The sequence below is a fragment of the Bradysia coprophila genome, assembly GCF_014529535.1.
Source record: "Bradysia coprophila strain Holo2 chromosome IV unlocalized genomic scaffold, BU_Bcop_v1 contig_81, whole genome shotgun sequence".
Classification (NCBI taxonomy): Eukaryota; Metazoa; Arthropoda; class Insecta; order Diptera; family Sciaridae; genus Bradysia; species Bradysia coprophila.
In genome coordinates, this window is record NW_023503375.1 from 1,874,918 (window position 1) to 1,896,977 (window position 22,060).

The 22,060-nt window shown below is 36.9% G+C and overlaps 2 protein-coding genes and 2 long non-coding RNA genes across 5 annotated transcripts; 2 read left to right on the top strand and 2 right to left on the bottom strand.

Moving 5' to 3' along the window:
- Nucleotides 1–4,549: 4,549 nt before the first annotated feature.
- LOC119072357 lies at nucleotides 4,550–4,938 on the top strand. Its single transcript, XR_005086847.1, has 2 exons — nucleotides 4,550–4,600; nucleotides 4,665–4,938. It is a non-coding gene; the product is annotated as an uncharacterized LOC119072357 (long non-coding RNA).
- Nucleotides 4,939–5,314: 376 nt separating this feature from the next.
- Nucleotides 5,315–8,299, top strand: LOC119072347. Its single transcript, XM_037177536.1, has 5 exons — nucleotides 5,315–5,936; nucleotides 6,549–6,635; nucleotides 6,698–6,879; nucleotides 7,118–7,303; nucleotides 7,371–8,299. The coding sequence occupies exons 1-5, from the start codon at nucleotides 5,569–5,571 to the stop codon at nucleotides 7,997–7,999; spliced, it is 1,452 nt and encodes a 483-aa protein (XP_037033431.1). The 5' UTR covers nucleotides 5,315–5,568; the 3' UTR covers nucleotides 8,000–8,299.
- A 1,633-nt stretch (nucleotides 8,300–9,932) lies between these two features.
- LOC119072359 lies at nucleotides 9,933–22,060 on the bottom strand. 2 transcript variants are annotated; one of them, XM_037177549.1, is made up of 8 exons: nucleotides 21,715–22,060; nucleotides 17,850–18,008; nucleotides 16,143–16,545; nucleotides 16,006–16,077; nucleotides 15,622–15,940; nucleotides 15,393–15,560; nucleotides 14,348–15,324; nucleotides 9,933–11,203 (listed from the first exon to the last, which is right to left on the bottom strand). In XM_037177549.1, exons 2-8 carry the CDS (start codon nucleotides 17,961–17,963, stop codon nucleotides 10,056–10,058), a joined length of 3,201 nt encoding a protein of 1,066 aa, XP_037033444.1. In that variant the 5' UTR covers nucleotides 17,964–18,008; nucleotides 21,715–22,060; the 3' UTR covers nucleotides 9,933–10,055. The 2 variants fall into 2 exon arrangements, with proteins under 2 accessions (XP_037033444.1, XP_037033443.1); XM_037177548.1 differs by having other exon boundaries at nucleotides 17,850–18,010; nucleotides 21,719–21,988.
- On the bottom strand, nucleotides 11,993–12,971 carry LOC119072360. Its single transcript, XR_005086848.1, has 2 exons — nucleotides 12,328–12,971; nucleotides 11,993–12,291 (listed from the first exon to the last, which is right to left on the bottom strand). It is a non-coding gene; the product is annotated as an uncharacterized LOC119072360 (long non-coding RNA).

Consider the following 22,060-nt stretch of genomic DNA (forward strand, 5'->3'; position numbering starts at 1 on the left):
TATTGTAACAAACTGAGCTTCATCCCCCCGGGCCAAGGTGACGCACTTCAAAATTTCGAACCGCTTATATGTAATCGGGATTCAAGCCGACGACGATCCCAACGAGATATAGCTTGAATCGAAGTTTTTGCGAATTGACTCTTATGGATCAAGCGAATTCCCCCTGTTCTTCTCTATTGAGTGTTGAAAACTGGGGAACGGATGGAAAGAACTGGTTCGGTCGAAATACTTTTTAAAAGTGACAAACAACATTTAGAATTTTGATTAAGGCTACTGTGTAGAAACACAAATTAATTCCTGTAAATCATGCTACTTTGGATTCTCCAACACTCCTCCTCAAAGTTACATGATCCTGTTTTACTCCTCCTCAAAGTAAGAAATCGTAATTTATCTATTCCATTCAACTTATCGAACCGCGATTTTGCTCCTTGTTCATCCGCCATAATCGTTTGTAATTCTTCACACGATACTTCGCTACGCTGCTATGCTCCTGCTACGTGACTATGCCGGACTACGTTGCTATGCCTGACTATGCTGCTATGCCTGGCTACGCTGGTATGTCACCGCTATGCCATGCCGCTATGTCTTGCTATGTCACTATGTCTTGCTACGTCACAATGCAATTGCTATGCCTTTTTGCGTCGAACTTTCTAATGATCCGAATTTCTTGCGATTCCCAAACAATATTTGACTATACTGATATGCCTTGTTACGCTGCTACCTACGTATTGCTATGCTGCTACGCTTCTATGCCGGGCTATGTTTCTATGTAGTCGCTATGCCTTGCTATGTCATGTCGCTATGCAGTGCTACGCCGCTACGCAATACTATGCCGCAATGCAACGCTACGCCTCGCTATGTCCAATTAGGTTCACAATAATACAGTTTCACAGTTTAATAAACGTATCTGGGTTCCATAACATGTTGAAAACTGGGGAACGGATGGAAAGAACTGGTTCGGTCGAAATACTTTTTAATAGTGACAAACAACATTTAGAATTTTGATTAAGGCTACTGTGTAGAAACACAAATTAATTCCTGTAAATCATGCTACTTTGATTTCTCCAACATTGAGTAACTGCAGTTTTTCTACGTATTTATAGACCTAGACCTAATCCTCAACATTTGTCCAAGAAGTAGGGTATTCTTCATAAAATCTGTCACCAGTTGCTGTATTTTCGTCGCGCAGCAACTATGCTATGCAACCTTCAGAAAATGAAAATATCTCGAAATTTTAGGTGTTTCTTAAAACCAAGGCAAATTAGAACGAGACGAATAGTTCCCTAGTTTCCTTCCTTTCTAGTCTCTTCGAGAAGACATTAAGATTACAATTATATTAAAAGGTCACCTCTTCGACTCTTCGTTCGCTGTTAATTGTTCTCCTGACTACTGACTATTATGACTAAGAGAAGCTGTATTTTGCCCTTTCAAAATCCAACGACACAATAGACTGTTGATAGTATATTTAACATCAGGTCAATACATTTTCATTGACTTTATCGCACACAGATTGTTGACTTAATTGAATCTTCCGTCGAACAGAACCATAATGGATTATCAATATATTGCGATAATAAATTTCAGTTTATTAAACTAAGGGGGTAGATAATTGTTTGTCATATTCAATTATTTAGCATTATGCGTATACTATACGTGTCAATCGCACTTCAACAGTCACTTACCATAAAAACACGCTTGTATCGTATCGATTTTAGGTTAAAATACTTTATGAGTAGATACTCCAATCAACAAAATGTGCGATCAAATGCAATTACGTTACAGGTTTTATATCGAAATTGTCGATGTGGTGGAAATATGTGTACATCAGATAATAAATAGCATGAAACTCTTCTTCAGGCAGAGATAGCTAAGCCATCTGTCAACGAAGGCGACGACAAAAATAAGCGAAGAGCTGTAAAATGTGTGCAAATCCAAATGAAGTAGTAGAATCAAAATAACGCAATAAATTGAGGCAGTTACAGCACTCGAAATACATGCACAAGTAGAAACTTTTGTAAGAAAATGTTAGTCGACTTTCATGTGCGCTAGAACCATAAAGAATCATGAAAGTCCAGTAACATTTTCTTACAAAATTTTCGACTTGTGCATGTATTTCGAGTGCTGTAACTTTCTCATTTCAGGGGGATCGGAAAAATCAGTGTTCACTCAATTTGAAAGTTGATGTGCTAATAATCCGACGACTGTCATGTCACTTACAGGAAAGTAACTTAAAGCAGCTAAATCTGCACTCTAACCATGAAGAATCATAATAATCTCTGATGTTGTCTCCTTTTCTGAAATTATTATCTCAACTATTTTATTTGTTTTATATCCAGAATCCATTTTTTATCTTTCTATGACAAAAACACCTACCTAATACAATTTATTGAAGGACGAATTCAGTTGCCGTCTATAATTTGGTTCTGTAAATTTAAATTGAGTTGAGATCTTGGATGAAACTGAACCGAACTAAAAAAAATTGTGGTCAGCCTAAATATTCGTCTAAAATTTCCAAAAACATCCACTGAAGAGCACGTGCACAATGAGAGGTGTGACGTTCCTTTTGTGAAAGTTTGATATCTTCCCAAAGTTCGAAGATTATGGTCAACTGGCCAAAATTAGTAGACTGTTACGACAGAAAAACGTTTTGAAGAAAAAATTGAGACTTCAGCATAAAATTTCGTTTTCCTTTAATTTTCACATTTTCTGTCAAATTTTTTGCTTCCGTTTTATTCAAAATGTTAAAGACCTCGAGGGCAATTTCCTATTTCGAGGGCAATATGATTTTAATAGACTCAAAAGACGCATGTATCTGAAAGATTCTATAAATTGAAGCTTCAGCGTAATATTTGTGAGTGATTCGTTACAGCTAAAATGAGAATGAAGGCTCAATTGTAAATGCAAAATCTAAGAATGTTAATATACCTAGCCGACCACAATATAAATATCGATCAATGCGCAATGAAGTTTTCAGTTCTCAAATGAATTTGATCAATTAATTTAACAGATCGACTTCCTTCACTGAAAGAATTTTTTAAACAAAAATGAATTTTCTTTTCCGATTTACTGTTGTGTTGGCATTCAGTATAGAATTCTCGTATCAGCAGATAAGAACCTGTTATTGGAGTCATTTTTTTCATTCTATTGATCCAGTGGGATGCCTTCCCACTTATCTATTAATTCAAGTGGATAGAGCACCTTGTCAGGGACAAGGTGTCAGGTTTAGATGCTGTATTATAGCATTACCAACAACATCAACACCACGACCAACGCCACCAACAGCAACACCTCGTCCAAAACAACCGACAGCAGCACCACGCCAATTGTGTTGATTTAGTTATTTAGTTGATCATAAGTACGTCTTCATTACAAATTGATTTAATATACTGATACAGATACTGATGTAATATAAAAACAAGAATTTAAAAAATCGATTATTACAGTGGCTTCAAATTTTGTTAATAAACTTTGTTCCAGCTGCAAATAGAATACAAGGACAAGGACATTACCAAGCCTTGAACTGTTCCACAATAATGTCTTTACAAAGAGTACATTTTTGTGCCTACACATTCATTAGTATTAGCCAACATTTTCCTTACGAGCGAAGCGAGTGTCATAATAAACAATTCAACAATATTTCTCAATAGACTCCATAAATAGTTATTTACGTATCTGTTGTGGACGGTACATTTTAGGCACTTTCGCTTGTCGCCCTCACTTCGTTCGGTTACAACGGTTACAACTCGCGAAATTGCCAAAAATGTACCGTCCAAAACCGATGCGTACACAACTTTTCATGCTGAGGGCCTAATTTACGATAAAAATTCCGTAATTTATGCCCGAGGCATGAAAATTACTTAGATAAAAATTTGAATTAAAAAACGATTTCCACTTTTCATCATTTTCGTATTGTGACACTCGATTTCAGTTTTCCATTACACAACTTGGGGTTAAATGTGTTTCGCCTTTTAATCCCGAAATTACAGAAAACTCTAAAAAATTACCGAATTCTGGTTTCGGTTCAATTCCGTAAAATGCCATTCCAACAAAATCACGTTAGTTCAATGGTATAAAAATCAAACAAATAGGAAAGGACAAAAAGTGATAGAAAATTAGTAACTTCTTGGTTTTCTCCCGCTGTATGAATGTATTTTATCGCACTAGTTGTGAATTGCCAATCCGAGTCGGAGGCGACGTTGACAAGGACATCGTGTGCTATAAAATACTACTTTTTTTCTCGATTTCGGGGCATACTGTATCATAAACTGGGTCTACTTTCCTTAATATATTTTTCAATCTGAGTCCTATAGGATTACGAACAATGTGATGAGCATGCATATCACTTATCGTCAGTCTTTCAAATTTTTAAGTGACTCATCTTGTATACGAATAAATTTGCATTAAATGTGATGCTTGATGAATGACGATCCAATTTTGTCGACCTGATTTATTTCCCACAAATGCAAATTTCCTTCTTTCGAATTTTGTTTACACAAATGTTTGACGAGTTTCTATAAAATCGCAACGTACTCACTCATTAATCACTATATTTACACCAGTTGCTATGAAAACACTTAATTTCTCAATAATTGTGTCGTTGGTACGTTCTTAACCATTCGTTTCTTTCAAAAAACTATTCAAAACGATTTGTTTCTACTAAATAGATCATTTGCATCTGCAATAGTTATGCAGATAATCAAGCAGATTTAAAGCCATGCTGTACACCATGTGTCAACCCATGCATCCTCAAATGTCCCTGCATCTTCCCTATATACAATGAAATAATACGACCGAGGAATCTAACGAATTACCCAACTGGAAAACCATGCGGACCATGTCCACAGTACATGTGCAAAGAGAACCATGATTTCAATTGCCCGACGCCATTGAGAAGATGTACGCCGGAATTAATACGGAATTTGATCGATTAATTGCCGATTTTTTAGTCGAATAAAATTCAGATTTACGTTGCTGCGTTCACTGTTCACAATCTCTAGTGCACGCACCTCATCTCAATTTTGTATTTGTTTTTGTTTTCAATCTGATGGTAAACTCTACATGCGTATCAATTACAGAACACAATTCTTGAAGATCTAATGTTTAAACGTATATCATCACCTTCCTCTCACACCTTCTGATAATTTAGCAATAAATCTCGTTCTCACACGCAAAGTGAATCCTCAAAGCGCACAATACCGCCACATTAAAATGCAAAATTCAAATTTTGTATGCATAATAGCGCTCGAATAAATTTGAATACGTTACCCAGGTAACACAGGTGTATACAACAACTCTGACGTATAAACCATGTTTCCGTGTTTTAGTTAAATTTGTGTTGAATCACTCTGTGCACGCATCGTACGCAATCGGGTTGAATATTTATTTACGTTCCGTTTACATATATTGTTTATCTTTTACGGCTGTTGCAACCAGTCGATCTGTTAGGAACGGATTTTGATATGTGCTCTCGGTTTATGGTTTTACGAAGTTTTTAATTGCTATTTTATAGTGACTCCGTCACCTACATACAAATTTTCATTAATAATTGTTGAACATCATCGTCGATCGATGAATGCTGCTGACTCATCACCATCAACACAAACCACCGATTTTAGCATGGACAACAACAATGATCTTAACATTGAAATCGGAAACAATGACATGATTGAAACACACCATAATTCACATAATGGAGTGGTTGATCTTCCACCAAAAGAAGTTGATTATTATTTCAAAAAGCAGTGCAGCAAACGTTGCATATCTGTTTGGAAGATAATTTGGGCCTTTCTCAGTTTTCTAATATCGGTCACTGATGTGACGGTTATTTTATACCTGTCCTACCTGCACTTCAATCACAGTGAAGATAATATGATGGCTTGGCTGATGCTTTTGCCGATTGTGCTGAATTTTATTGGGATTTTCACGTTCCTTTCCAAGTAAGTTGTTCTGAAAGTTAGATTCATGTCTTTTAGTGGGTACGTAACTAAATGAGTCTTCTAAACACATGATACACAACGTTTGTCTTTATCATCTGCTATCGATGGTCGGGACTAAAATAAGCGATGAGTGATGGTTAAGTTGGTCTTATAAAGCATTAAGTATTGTTAAACTTATGAAGTAAAAGATTTTTTTTGTCAATCTACTCAATCTACTCTGAGGTCAAAAGTAGCGATAGTCAAAATAATAGACTGGATATTTGCTGAATGGAGGTAGTATCCCAGTTTGAAAGTTCATTCGGAATAGGAACTTACAAAAACGGATGCATATTTGTCATCAGTCAATTCGTAGAGAACGTACAGGCTGCACTGTAATAGAAACCGTTTTTTCATAAATCAGGCTTCGTATTCTCATTGATTTGAAAACATTGAGACTGCATTTTACACCACTTGATTCAGAATATTTTGCAAGTGTTGAACGCCAAGACTTCATATAAAATGTGTGCTAGATTTATGTTGTCTAAATCTCCAACATTAAGTTGAGGTCGAGATACGTCAACCCTTGATCAGGCCGAATAGAAATATTTAAACAAAACAGAAATTCTTCCACAGCGAAGCTGAACGTAAAGAAATGGAATCGTTAGGATGCGGAACATGCAAACACTTGATGTTCTTTCCCGTTATTGGTCCATCTTTCAGGTGTGTAACGTCAATATTACATGAAACCGATCAAACGAATAAATTTTCGTCTCAATTTATAGTCAGCTCAGACTCTTCTCTTATGCTTTCGAGGAGAAAAATGCGGAAAAATATGAGCGGCTTGAATCGCTTCTGATAAAGATGAAGCAATACGAAGCTTTTTTCCGTGCAGCTCCGGAAGCTTTCATACAAATTACCTTTCGTATTGTTCATTGGTCCAATCACACGCACTGGAATTACGAAGGTAAACAGTTGATAAGAATGTGATCTCAAGTGGTCCGAAGTTATGGCCTCCGCTTACTTACGCCGTTTAGCTCCCCGTTTACTTAACAGTTTGTTTTTAGACAATGAAAACTCCGCCTCGTTGCTATGTTTGAACAAACTGTTGCGTTAAGTCCGCGGAGGCCTTTACAGTGGCTACTAATAGATTCCCACTGTGCAGCATGAATTGTAAGACGAATTTGGGTTTTATATTTGCATAGATTACTGGACATCCCTCTGTATCGCACTGTGCATGTTCGCCTTGGCTGAATCAAATATTTACGCATCAATCAGACCGGACTATTATCGACTATTTAATTACTGCACAGATCCCGATACATGGAAGACTGAGTCTATAAAATTCTCGTGGAAAGTTGCGCTGTTTTGGTTCAATTATCTGTCTATTGGTAATTGATCTGTACAAAAACCAAATTATTGCATTCGATCTCAATGTTTCCTCGCCTAATTTTACAGCTTCCAGATTGTTTGCCGATGCAATATTCCGAGCAACCGCCTGCTTTTACTTCAGCGATAGAAATTACGGTGAAGTGATCATCGTCACATTTATCTTTCAATTTGTGGGGCGAGCGATAACCCGTGCTATTTACCAGAACACATTGGTTCATTGTTCACGTCGCAATCACGATCGCTTCCATCGTAATGTTGAAATACGAAGAAGAGCTAAAGTTGCTGCAATTGAAACAGTTGATGGCGCTGAAAGTGCCTTAAAACCTGACAATGACAATGAGAACGAGGATGATCAACCTGTTCGACGTATTTACGTTCCGGTGCAAGAAGACTTGACTGGCGTTTACGGAGCTTTTACTTATTCGTGGAGATGTTTGTTTATGTCATTTGACTACCAAGACTGGGTCGATCCGATTGTGTACTTTGGATTTTACGTTGAGAACGTTTTAATCATCGGGTTTTCCTACATGGTCGTTCATTTGATCGAATACGATCTGTCCGATAAGATACCATACTACATTTATACGGTTACTGCTGGAGTGGGAATGTTTGTGGCTATTGTAATTAAATATGCCATGGTTCGTGCGCTGGACAAGAGGCTCACCAAGAAATTGTCCGGGCAATCAAAGTATTAAGGAAAGAACAAAATTGGCGGTGGAACTTAACAATAACAAAAAAGGATCTCTTTTTTTCACTTCGGCGATTTATTGACTTATGACTTCGCCACTTGCAATTCTTGTTGCACACTGGAAACTACTGACACTATTGGCACATATTGCATCTAACGATAACCGTGTTCCAATTTACAACAAAAATGTAAAACTAACGAAGTTGTGATCTGCATATCGTAAAAAATAGGAATTTTAAATTCAATTTATCTGAGATACTAATCAAGTCGTAGATACCACAAAATATACAAATATACGGCTAATAATTGCAAAATGTTTACTGATTTTTACTGCCGTAGATTAACGGGACGAAAATCCTATAAGACTTTACCTAACGTTGTTACTGGATCTCTTCAAATACTGAACTTTTATCTACAATTTAGGTAGAACACTTCAGGTCAGTTCAAACCATATTTCTCCTTCAAACGTTTCCATGTAAACAGTCTATGTAAAATGTAAAGGTAAGACTCGGAACAGGATATCCCTTAATCTGAAACTGATTTTCAGGTTGACCTGAAAATATTCGTATATGAACTGACCTGACCTGAATTTACCTGAAATCTGGAGATCGTTAAAATTCAGTTACCTGAAAAAATCGCAGATATTCCTGAAATGTGACCACATTTACCTGAATTTTTACGTAAGTAAATTCAGGTCAGGTAAAAATTTTCACTTTAGGTTCAGTTCTAATGAGATTCAGATAATGTTAGTTTAAGGTTAAGGTCGACTTAGTATCGGAAACGATGAGAAAGCGATAGCTCTCATTGATGTGTTCTTACCCTACCCTACCCTACCAAATTTATGTTGAAGCCAATGAAGTAGAAGAGTTCACATCAATTTAAACATCTTAGGATTATTTTCGTGAACTTTTTTTCTTTAAAATTCTTGAATTTACTGTAAATTTCTGCAGCTAACATTCTCTTTTTATTCATTTCTCTTATTTCACCTTATTCTCTCATTTCGCTATGCTTTCGTTATGGATAAATAAGAGCTGTACAAGAAGTAAGATTAGAAACAAAGATTTGTGGTTCAAGAATTAAGTTTCCTGAAAATTCCCTCCGGAAAATTCCGGAAACTATTTTTGAAAGTTTGTCTTTTTCTTTTTAATTCTGTGTCGGTAACTTTTTTTGTTAGAACACCATGACAAGTCAAGTATAACTACAGGCTGAACCCTACTGAAAGTGACTAAAATTGGAAGTTAGGTTCGGGAGTTGCTCAAACAATTTAGTCGGAGCTATGAAATATTTAAATCGAGTAATAATCACCGACTGAATTTGATGAATTCTATTTTGTTTTATGCAGCTGAGAAGTTCTGAGAAGTCAAGGGGTATGACTCCTGTGGCAACACCAATAATTAAAATTCTTGAAAATTACAAAAATTCTTGAAAATTACAAAAATCCTTAAATTCGAATTTCGAAAATATTTTAGAATTTCTTGAGAAAGTTCTTGAAAATACGCCTTGCAATCTATTGAAAATACTTACAGCAAAGGAAGTTATAGATGAGACAACAGCTTTTTTGCAAAAATTATCTCGGTATGTAACAAGACTTAATCCTTGTGACAACGAGATCATTTTTGCAAAAAAGGTCTTGGTCAGGCGAGTCGTCGGTGGTCGCCATGAACGCTGTTCTTTTGTGACACCATTTATGAAGGTTTCAATGAATAAGGTCACTTCTACTGTCTTTCTTTGATTTTCCCGAGAATATTCGAAATTCTCGTAAATCAGAGACCAAACATGGAAAAAATCAGGGATATCCAAAGATTAGAGTGGTGAGATTATTGATTTACCTTCGACAAACATTGCTTTCGTTTGCAGCCAACCCCAACGATGAGCTTCAATCGGCAGTCGACATCCTCGGGTCTGTTGTGTGAAATGAATTAAACGCCAAATTCCATCACTTTTTTGACATTTTTTCAACTTCTTTATTGGAATATCATTTTTTGTTTTGTTTTACTTCACATATAGTTCATTTATAACGTCTTAATTATTATAATAGAAAGGAAGATTTTCCTTCTTTTTTTTCAATTATCTTCCGACGATACTCCTAACAAACGATTTTGTAATAAATTAGGTTTTAAATTAAGAAGTTGATTGTAGATGAATGCTTGACTAATGGACGTGTTAAGTTCCGATATGGGTGCCGATGGTTCACTCAACAACGTTTTATCTTGCGACGCACTGACTTTGTAAGCTGAAGTTGATTGTGACGATTCGGTGACTTTGATTTTGTTTCGCGGGTAATTGGTAGAATAAGGTTCTGCAGGTCGTTTTGCAGTGTTAATGATGTACTTCTGCTGGTTTTGGGGCACTTTTTGCAGTTGCTCCGCATTGTGTTTCTTGTGAGTTTGGTGCAGTTCATGGTGCTGAGATTTAGGGTCTTTGCTTCGCTGGTGAAACTGACCATGCTGTATTGTCGTTTGGGCATGTGCTTGCGGTGGGTTGATGGCATTTGGATAAATTTGTTCGAATTTGGTATGTGATGAATACAGCAGTTGTAGATTGTTGAGTCCAGCTCCTGTTGTACACGTTGTCGAAGGCGTGCTGTATTTAGAAATCATTTCTCGTTTAACCAAATTCGACAATAATTGCTCATTATAATTAATGGGTTGTGGTGGTGGTGGTACGACAGACTGTTTTTTAGCCGTCACTTTAGCCATATTTTGCGTTGAACAATTTAAGAGAGTTGGCGGTGTTGATGGACTTTTGCCTTTCGTTGCTAGCAATGTTATTGGCGCCGCTATTGCGTTCAACGAAGAGTTCAGAATCAGCGGTGACTGGTTTTGTGTAGACTTACTATAGACTGGCCGTATTGACTTTATTGAACAAAGTGTGGACAAGTTCGGCATGCTGACATTGGGTCTTTCATTTCTAGACAAATGATCACTGTTTTGAATGCGTGTCAAGTGATAGTACGATTTTTCCGGCTTGACGACATCAGCATTCGAATTTTTCTTGATAAAATTTTCAATATTTTTCTTAATTTGTTGATCGAAACTCTTTTCCAGGTCACAGCTGGCCTGAGCTGTTTGCACGCTCTTCTTAACATTTTGTTCAATGAACTTGTTATAGGCACCCAAATAATCACCACAAGCAGTCGATGTTTCTGTAGCAGGTCGTTTTGGTGGAATGTAGGGTGGCGGAGGATTGGAGTGATGAGTAATTGTGTTTCCTTGAAGCAGGAATTAAAAATAAAAAATAAAATAAAAATAAAAAAAGTAAAAAATAAAAATAAATTCAAGTGATGTTTATCGGGGCAGTGGCAGTCATACAAGTCATTATGAACAGTTAAGACAGCTAACCTATTTGTTACTACACTTCGTTGAAATAAAATCTACTGTTGGCTTTACGCTTGGCCGTTTATCTTTACGCTTGTCTTTTGTAAATAGCTAGCCAGGACAAAATATATTGAAAATGGTAATGAGAAGCAATGATGAACCCGGCGCTAGTTCTCCGATTTTTCTGTGTGATATTGGTCGATTTTCACGAAAATTCATCTGCTATCGATAACGTCGACTAAGAATAAGCTGTGGACACTGTTTAATGTTCTCTAATATAGCGAAATAAATGATAAATATATGGAAGTTATAGATTTTAAACGAAACACTGGGAGAAATTTTACTTTAAATAAATGAAGTACTAGATTTAGTGATTTATTTTTGTTCCTCATTTTTAGTCGCTTAGACGGAGAATCTTTTTTTAGACATTCCCTGAACCCAATGTCGTAGAAGAGAGCAAAATTAATTCGATTTACGACTCACAATCTACTGTAGTGAAAGATTCGGTCGGTGGTACCGATAAATGAAGATATTCCTAATTTTAACGTATACGTCATTTTCAGTCGTCATTTTCGACTCTTTAAATGATAGAAATGTGCACCTAGTTAAGGTCAAGTGGTGACAGTGTGTTATTTGTGCCTGTCAGTAGACGTGGATGATGGATGGCCTGTTGCGGAGACTCATTTTCATACAGAGATTGCACATAATTAAGGTTTTAAAGAGAACGTGTGCAGATTTTGTGTATTGTTCGCTGTGTAAAAACGCGAGAGCTTTAGAGCGGAATACAAGAAAATCTTTTCCGATAATTATGTAAATTTGAGCGCAAGGAATTTTATTTTGAAACGGTGAGTCCAGAAGAAAAAACAAAGATTTTATTTTCGACACTTTCATTTAATAAAATGAATAAAATTTCGTCAAATCTCTCTATAAATTTAAGTCGGTTGTAGATATATTTAGGATACGCTGGTTAAACTATCGTTGACTAACCATTTAAAAAAAAACATTTTTCACACAACACCTCAAAAACGTTACGATTGTGCTGGTGCAAAATATTTTTTTTATCACAAGAAAAAATGTCTAGTCGCCTTAAAGAATAATTTGTACAATGCTGACACGTCAGTGGGTCCAGTGGGGTTGACTGGAGTTTCGATAAAATTTGAATGCACTTTTCATATTTTCGGATATTATTAATCAGCTCGGAGCCCTGAACGATTCTACAAACATTTTCGATTTTCAACCGCACCGTTCGGTCAACTAGGAGCCACGGCGCCATTACTACGGAGGGAGTGCTGGAGAACTGTGATCGATAGAAGTTACAATTAGAGGGATTCGTTTGAAAAACAGACGACAAAGAGAACTTATCGGAAGTGTGATCGATAGAAGTTACAATTCGAGAGATTCGTTTGAAAAACAGACGACCGAAATCGGACGTATTTTGCAGTGGAAGCCAGGAAAGGTATTACAAAAACTTCTTCAGTTAGAGCCGTGTACAGGGTAGAGTGGGGTGTCACTAGAAAGGTAATTGCATGTACTTCTGGGGCAAATAGGGTCTTATTGAGTTTAAAGTTCGTTCATACGCAGTTTAGTTTTCAACCAAAAAAAGACTGAAAACATACATTTTTATTGCAGAAATTTCTCGATGCACACGAAACGTACATGGTCGTGTGAGGTGTCATTAGAAAGGTAATTTTATGTTGTTTCAGGGAATGTATGGTCTTATGGGGGTTTGGAAACATCTACGGTGAAATGTGCAAGAGCTCAACTTTCATGCAATTACCAAACGAACATGTACGTTTCGTGCACCTCGAGAAATTTCTATTTGCCCCGGAAAAACATGCAATTACCTGAAGAAATTTTTGTAGGAAAAGTGCATGTTTTCGGTTTTTGATCACCTCCAACTCACTAGCCACACAAGGTTCGAAGAATTTTTTAAAAAAAGTGATTTTGGATTCTAGGGTCTAGGGCCTCTCTGGGCCTTGATAAAAAATTCCACTGAAAAATGCGTCCGTTTTCGATCAACTGTTTTTCAAAAGAATCCCTCTACTAATAGTATTGGGCCGAAAAAAACCTTCCCATGGATGTAAGGGAAGCTCGTGAATGACGCTTTTCGGAAGCTCATCTCCCTAATTACATTTGGTAATTAGTCATGCTGACAGGAGAGCATGTCTCAACCAATAACAATTTTTTTTTCAAAGTTGGACGAGTCTCCACTAGTTTCGCTCACACCCATGGGACTAAATTTTTGTACAATTACTATTAGATTACAATTACAACCCGAATCAGCTTTCCAGCATCCTTCCATAGCCTAAGGTGCCTTGACTCCTAGCGCACCGATTGGTGTGGTTGATTTTTTTTTTGAGAACTTTGTTCAAGGGTCCGAGTTGATTAATAATATCGAATAGTATCAGAAGTGTATTCAATTTTTATTAGAACTCCATTCAACCACAGTACGGGTTGTGATGAGTCACGAAAGTTTAAAAAGCGTAGCCCGTTTAATCATTCTATCATTGTATAATTCAGCTAAATAATAAGAAAAAAATATAAATTCAGTCTGTCTCGATCTTTCTACTAGATTTATAAAAGCAAAAAGTTTTAAATTCCTTACAACTAATATTCCAACACAAAACTACTCGGTTGTTTTACAATCAAACAAATTCAAGATGCGAGGAGAAAATGAAATCTCAACAGAAAAGAAAAATTGACAAAAAAAATGCTCCTTTGGTAACCGGAACAAACAATTTACTGTTACCATTGAATTTTATCGTCGATGACAGTTGCTTGATTAACAATTTCCGTTGATTTCTTCTATTTCACCTTAATCGAACTAATCAAATATGACGAAGAATGTTAGGACTTGACTTACTGACATGACTAACGCTATACATAAAACACACTCCGTATAAGTATAAATAAGAAATAATTTTGCTCTCCTTGACAACAATAGCCTCTGCACCGAAATAATGAACAGATGGTATACAGGACGAAATGACTTTCCTTCTCCCTCCTTCATAAACTCTATACCTTAAGTGAATACTTACTTTGTGTTATATCGCATGGTTTGACATCTTTGCTTGAGATCGTACTACTGAGCGCCGTCCTTGACTGTAAAATCAGTCCGTTTGGCATTGGCGTTGTTTGTTTGAGCAGACTGCTCGAACTGGAACAGCTAACGGTCGACGCTGGCGGTATTGAACTATTTCCGATTGCTAATTGAGAATGGGATTGACCTAGCGGTAATTTTTCCACTTTAACTTTGTCGCTGTTGATTTTCGATGCTTGTTCCACCGCAACTTTTTTCACCGATTCCGCCTCGTTACCTTGGTTCTGGGAATTGTTCTTTAAGCTGGGAATTTTTCCTTCGAACTTTTTCGACGAATCCAAATTGAACGGCAGTGCTGGTGGTTTTTTCGTTGCTTTGCTCCTGTCTGGTTTCGGATTGGAACCGTCTGTGGACTTCCTATTCGATTCATCTCTCTTTTTCGGTGCCGTTTCGTCTTTCTTTTTCGGTGTCGCGTCATCTTTCTTTTTTGGTGTTGACTCATCCTTCTTTCTCGGTGTTGCCTTTTTCCGTTTCGCCTTATCTTCACCGGCTGAAGCTCCATCATCAGACTTTCGCTTCGGTCGACCTCTGGGCCTCGGTCCATTAATCTTTTTCTCTCGGTCCATACGCTCTTTTTTCGTCGCAAACCAGTCATCATCGTCCTTTTTACCCTTGCGACCGCGCCCTCGCCGGATTATTTCCTCATCGGAATCTTCGTTGAAAATGTCATCATATTTCTCTTGGATGATGGCTTCTACGCCGTCTTTCAGGCATTCCACTGGCTCTTCTACTCCTTCGGCTTCATCCAACACCGATCCACTTAACACTGCTTTGATGTCGTCCGGTATGTTCGGATTGTTTTGGATTTCTTCCATGTCCAGATCGGGATTGCGCTCTTTGAATGATTTGGTCTTCAGCGATGGATTGCACTTCTTTTTCAACGACTGAATTACCGGTGCAGGAACATCAACATTACTGAAATGATCGGAGACGAAAATTGAGTTAGATTATGAATGTGCAAAGGCTGTACAGGATGCACGTACTTTTTATTCACTAAAATGTCTTGATCACTAGGTATTGGTGCGGCAGCAGCTTCTGTCACAGGGTCTTCAGGATGCGGCCCGATGTCGGTGCCATTTATCCAATCTTCATATTTGTCTGGCTGAAACCGCTTCACGAATGTATCCATCGAGATTTTAACCATGTCGGAACTGGAAATGGAATTTCATTCGTTAGCAATTGCATTGTCAACGAGGAATTTTCGTGTCTTACCTGCATGTACACTGTTCTGCTCGTTTGCCATATTCCACCCACCTTTCCATTGCAAAATTGGTAGATTCAGCGCAATTAAATCCGTGATTGAAACCAGCATGGTAACCGAAGGGAAACGTTATCATGATTTCTCCGGCCTCTTGAGTTATTTTACTGAATGGTATGTCGTGCTTCCGCAATATATCGGGGCTGATCAATGTCATTTTGTGTCGTAGATACGCGTTGCAGTTTTTGTAGCTGGCTGGGAAAACACTGTGAGCTAATTTCTCTAATTTACGACCGTGTTCGGGAGGTACTGAGTACCACGTTTTGGGAGCGCCTGGAAATTTGAAAGTTTTTTTTTGGTCTAAAGTCTTAAACGAAGAGAATTTCTCTTGTACTCACCGAAATGCAAGTAATTTATCGAATAAAGGTCCATGTCTTCGGTGTGCCACGCAAATGTTGTCTTCCACATACCTGACAAATGAAAGTGCTCGATTAGTGTATGCCTTTAAGAAGCCGTCAAAAGCCGAAATACTTACCAAAGTACAAATAGGCCGTGTTCACGCCATCAATCTGAATCCCATAATCGCTATTCACGTAATCCAAAATCGTATTCAAATGATTGATGTTCCATTCCTTGCAATCCGGATCTGTAATACTTCCGCTGACATCGGCACCATAAATGGGAGCGATGTACGTTATGTTGTCCCAATATTCCCGTTCCAGATGATCGTAATCCAAATGCTTTGGTGTTGCGTACCGTTCTGTGTTGGCCAATTCGGCGAATTGTTTGATGGTCAGCGACTTTTTCTGAATGTTGATCTGTTGATAGAGACCATTTTTGCCCGCCACGACTTGACAAATCGGCGCTGGAATTGTGATCGGAATGGTGTCGAGATCGTATCCTTTCTTCCGTGGCACCCATTCCTTTGGCGGTATTACCTGGAAAATTATTTTATTTCGTTAGGACATTAGAAATATGTTTCGGTTCAATGAGTTCTGTGACAAAACCGGAAACGGGACGGAAATACAAGTTAAAAGACTTCAAGAAGTTGCGAACCCCCGAGGGGGAAACTACGTGAGCAAATACTGGGAGAGGTGCTATTTGCTATTGGTATCAATGGATGCCAATAGATACGAATGACATCAATAGATACTATTGGTCCATTGGTAACTGTTCCGAGAAAGAACTACACGAGTGAGGCGGATTTGCTATTGATGACAATAGCTACCAATGAACGCCAAAAGCTTATAATAGAGGCCAATAGCCGCAAATAGTCATCAATAAGTAAGTGAGACAAGATTGCCTATCGGAGCCCCCTCAATTGATTAGATTTAATTGTTTTCAATTGATTAAAATGTGCTGAGAGGAAGAAGGCCTTCGAGCCTTCAAAATATGCTGCACTCATGTTTTGATCAATAATTACGCTAAATTCAAGAGTAACTGCGGGATGTCATTCTCGAAAATGCCTTTTTACCGTGGTAAATTAATTGACATGTGCAGTGTTTTGCTACAGCTGAATTTACCAGCTGGTCCGCAGACACTAAGCATGTGTAGTAGTAAACAATCAAAACACAATGTAAACATAAACAATGTCTTCAGCGCACTTCAAGCAGAAGTGGTTGTAGTCGACAGCTGTCAAAATGAGTACTATTTGGTATGAAATGGTTTTTTATGGTGCTTTACAGTTATATGACACGACACACTGTCAAGTTTCAGTACCCTATTGAGAGTACCACTCATGCTTGAAGAGCATTGCTACACTGATTACGTGTTTTGTTTACTCATAAATATCGTTAACGTCGAATTGTACGCACCTCATGTTTTGATTGTTTACTATACGAAGAATATGTGTTTATAGACACGCTAGTCAACAATACACACTGCACATATGTATATCAAACATTAAAAGAATGTACGAGATTTCTGTGCGTTCATTTAGTTCAGAATAAAAAAGGGAAAATTAATCGACAGTCATCGGGTTCGTATATTTCTCAGAGACTATTTTTGGTAAAATTTTTTCAGTATTTTCTTGAAATTTCTCATTTTTTTCATATTTTTCTAAATTTTTCCTAAAAACATTTTTTTGGGAAATTCGGAAAAATACAGGAAAATTCTGGAAAATGTTATCCCAAAAATAGTCCCTGATATTTTCTCACAGAATTTCTTCATTTAAAACATTATGTATCGAGGCATGACCGTCACTTTCACTTGTAATGTATTAATCAATGCTGTAGAAACTTACTTTTGCTAAGCCAGCTTTATGTGCTCCCTGTGATTCCATATACTCCACGAACTTCTTAAAATCCTTGAATTCGTCCCACGTGGGGCGGAAAACCATAATCTTTGGCTTTGTCATTGTTTGTGTGTGTTGTGAAGTTCTATAATAAATTTGACGCTTCACCTGAAAACGAAAAGCAACAATTTAGAATTTAAAAAAAAATCAATAAAACAGACGAAATCGACACTTTTGTGATTGAAGATTTCTTGAATTTTTGTGAAATAACTAGAGTGCAAGTCACATTTTCTACAGTCGATGCTAAATAGCCTCAATACAAACAACACACACTCTACGGATAATAGCGGCGTGCCTCTTATTTTTGATAATGAACAAGTCGTCCATACATCATTTTGTCAAAAAAAACTTCAAATTTAGCCGATATAATTTTGGGTCATTTTGACTCTGCCGCTATTATCCGTAGAGTGTGTGTTGTTCATATTGAGGCTATTTAGTCGATACCAGTGAATTCTAGATAGGAATTCGCTTCAGCTGATTTTCATCGGAATAACTCATATACAAAACTGTACATGCATCTTTATATGCTTGTACCACTACCTGTACAAAGGTTTGCACTTTCGTTTTTAATGAGTTTTTTACTTCGAAAATTGCTGAAGGAAATTCATGTCTAAATTTCACTGACGTTGACTGTAATTGGCTTCAATTTGATAAAAATTGCGATCTATTATGTTGAACACATAAATTGTTACCAGGTTAGCCTTTAATCGCTACTATAAAATGATGGATCAATGGTGTAAATCAAGTTGACACGCGATATTGAATGTAAACAAATGGAATCGTGTGTGTGAAATTGGTTGATACGAGCCGATAGGGACGACAATAATCACACTTTCCGTCTAATGGTAATCAATGCCATTGAAATGTGAGGTATTTTGCGCAAAAACAGGAGTTAGGATTTCTCAGCCGTGAAGTCGTTATCTCGTGTTTTGAGTAATCTGATCTCGAAACTGTTGCATTTTGTATAAGAACGATAATTTATTAAGCTTTGAAAACTGCAAAAAAGAAGGGCAATGGACACTGTTCGACCTATCCGCAAATTAAAATCAGCGAAATGATTCTATAGAGCAAGTCACAATCTACAGGGAATTAATGATTTCGGTGTGTCGATCTAGCAACAGCCGGTTTTGTATCATCTATCTGGTGAACATTGCAACGATTGTTTACTTTATGTTTATCTTGTTGTTCTCTTTATTCGCCTGTTTGTGTGACGGGTAACAAACGATATGCAGATCGTACTAACAATGATATAGACACCAGCTGATAAAAACCAACTGTTGCCAGATCGACACACACCGAAATGCAGAAAACATACAATCCGTGGACAATGTTGACCGAAAGTATTTTGCAAAACGAATTTCTTACGAGACTACTCTCATTTATGGAACTAAATTCACCCACTCAACGTACTCTTTGCATTGTTTCCTATTACTCGCGCTTGTTAAGTGATTTAGAGCTGAGTTTATTGCACTTAGCTCGAAATGAAACCCCAAGCTGCCACTTTCTATCAACAAACATATTTACAAGTAATAAAACTAAAGTTGCGGACTGAACTGCTGAACCATATGAATTGGTGGGTGTTATTCAAAAAAGAAATTGTTTTCATTTTCCATCTAAATTGTTTTATGACGTTCTTTTATTACTTGGGGATTATGTTCATGTAATCATTTACAATAAGAACAGGTACAAACCAACATGACCTTTCAAACCGACAGGTGATCATGGGTTAAGAATAGCACAACAATTTGCAAGTGGTTGACTGGTCATACGAAATCGTTTTCAAAAATGAATTTGTGATCTGTCATTCATGCCTCCTTCCCTACAAAATTTGAAGGTAGACGAAAGATGAAAAAAAAATCGGACAATTTTACACCTTTATTAATCACTCCTTAATCAACACGCTAACGCGTTGGTCAAAATGCAATTCATTTTACTCCCGCAGCGTCATGGAATAAGTATTATATACTACGTCTGTCAAGTTCTTCAACAAACGCACAGCACATGGTAATGATTGGATATCGCGTAATGTTATATCACTTGTAACATATAATATACTACCATGGATGCACACCATAAACGAGAAGAAGGCAAAATCGAAACAAAAATTTGATTATAGGAAAACGGGGTGAGCCAGTGTCACAGATGATTCCTTATTAAATGGACAAATTTTCCTCAATGAACTAATGGTGCGGAAAATATTCTGGGAAAAATTTTCGAGTGACAGATAAAATCTCTAGGTGATAAGAGGTCAAATTTTGTTGTCGGTCTCTGTTTTTCTTTTATCAATGTTGGCTGGACTATATTGAGTTTTAGGTTAATTTGATTCTTTAGGTCACATCAAGATTTATCGATGTTGAAAAAAACACTTCGACCAATTGGGTGACAGAAATTAAGAGGCACCGGTACTTTGCCGAAAAGAATACATTAGGGCGATTTTTAAATACTGGATTTTAGTTTAGTTTTGTTGATATCTTTCCACCAGAATCCTTTTTTCAAGATGTACGACCGCAATTCCGACCACGAATGTGTTAGCTTTCAACAGAAAATAGATTTGGTTGTAGCAGTTTGACCAGCTATGAGAACAATGAGCAGTTTCTGAAAATTTCGTTAAACTGTTCAAGTTTCTCAGAGCTGGTCAAACAACTACAACCAAAACTAATTTTGATTTAAAGCTAACACATTCGTGGTCGGAATTGCGGTGGTACCTTTTTCAAAAAGGATTCTGATAAAAAGATATCATCAAAAATGAAATACGAGGCACACAAATGTAGGCTACAAATTTAGCTAAGTACCGGTGCCTCGTAAGCTCTTGAATTTTAATTTTTTTAACAAAAGCCTTAGAGACAAACCGTAAGACCAACCTTTCTTTTAAAATAAAGTTTAAAATCAATCAAAAATGAATCTTGTCGAATTTACCGCAGAGCAAATTACAAAGCTGCAAACTGTTCGAATGGATGCTTAAACCGGCAGAATGATGTAATATTGACGTAGTACAATTTTTATACCGATTGCTACTATTATCTTCTTTAAAAAATTACCTCTAATTTTTCTGAGTTTCACTGAGGCATCCAAAATAGTTTAATTGTTAGAAACAAAGCTGTCACTATCATCAAACAGCGTCAATCAATAAAAAATTTAAAAGAACATCTCGTGTCGGTCCCCGGTTGTTTTTTTTGTTTTGTTTTAGACAATACGTACCGATTGAGCAGATTTTAATTTGCAATTTCAATGGATTCATAAGTCAAACCACTCGCAACTTTTCCACATTACGAACTACAGCATTTTCCATCTGCAATATGAATCTATTTGATAAATGCAAATGGTCAACTATCTAATTCGATTGCGGTTTGTAATACGTCCTCGACATAATACGTCCTTGACTATACCAAACTAAAACAAAACGTTTCAAGTGGTGGCTTTTAAATTATCGATTTTTTTATGTCTAGCAAAAAAATGTTTCTTCACGTCAATTATTTCACTTTTCTAAGATGATCAGTCAAATAATTAAAGTGGTGAAATTCTGCATGTCCTTTTTCTCTGTAAAACACTGACATATATAAGCACCACAAGGTGTAAACAATAAAGAAATGGCAACTCTGCGATGAAAACTGCTATAAGGCATACGTGACTAACGACATATAGTGGATTTAACCAACTATCAGCAGTACCATTGCCACTTTTCCGAGTCAATTCGGTAAAATGGACAAAACGGAACCAATTACAATTAATGGAACTATGGATTTCTTCCGAACACTGGCTTATTTAGCAATAATTTCATGATGAAAACACAAAATGGAGGTAATGTAACTCTTACCTTTAGGCAGAGAAGAACAATATAATTACTTTCTCATAAACGATAATATTGACCGTATACTTTGCACGCTTTTAACAGTAATGTCACAAATATTGATCACTTGGTACAATTCACTTCATCTTTAGACACATTTCCGCAATATTTATCACTATTCCGGCACAAAAAACCAAATAAATACGAACATCATTTTTCTGCAAAGAAAAATTGAATAAAAATTTCGTCCGACTGTAATACACACTCTGCGCGCTGTGCTAACGATGACATTTATCTTGTTTTGTACCGGTTCAGTGTGTGGTGTGTGTACTAAAAATTGAATGAGTGTGTTCAAATTCAAAAATCGAACTGC

What these genes read in the sequence shown, in the direction of transcription:
- LOC119072347 (XM_037177536.1), top strand. Translation starts at nt 5,569, where the DNA reads ATGAATGCTGCTGACTCATCACCATCAACACAAACCACCGATTTTAGC. An exon ending in ATTTTCACGTTCCTTTCCAA is followed by an intron (nt 5,937 to 6,548) that starts GTAAGTTGTTCT and finishes ATTCTTCCACAG; the next exon opens with CGAAGCTGAACGTAAAGAAA. An exon ending in GTTATTGGTCCATCTTTCAG is followed by an intron (nt 6,636 to 6,697) that starts GTGTGTAACGTC and finishes CTCAATTTATAG; the next exon opens with TCAGCTCAGACTCTTCTCTT.
- LOC119072359 (XM_037177549.1), bottom strand. Translation starts at nt 17,963, where the DNA reads ATGACAAAGCCAAAGATTATGGTTTTCCGCCCCACGTGGGACGAATTC. An exon ending in CACGGCCTATTTGTACTTTG is followed by an intron (nt 16,078 to 16,142) that starts GTAAGTATTTCG and finishes TTCATTTGTCAG; the next exon opens with GTATGTGGAAGACAACATTT. An exon ending in ACCATGCGATATAACACAAA is followed by an intron (nt 11,204 to 14,347) that starts GTAAGTATTCAC and finishes TCCTGCTTCAAG; the next exon opens with GAAACACAATTACTCATCAC.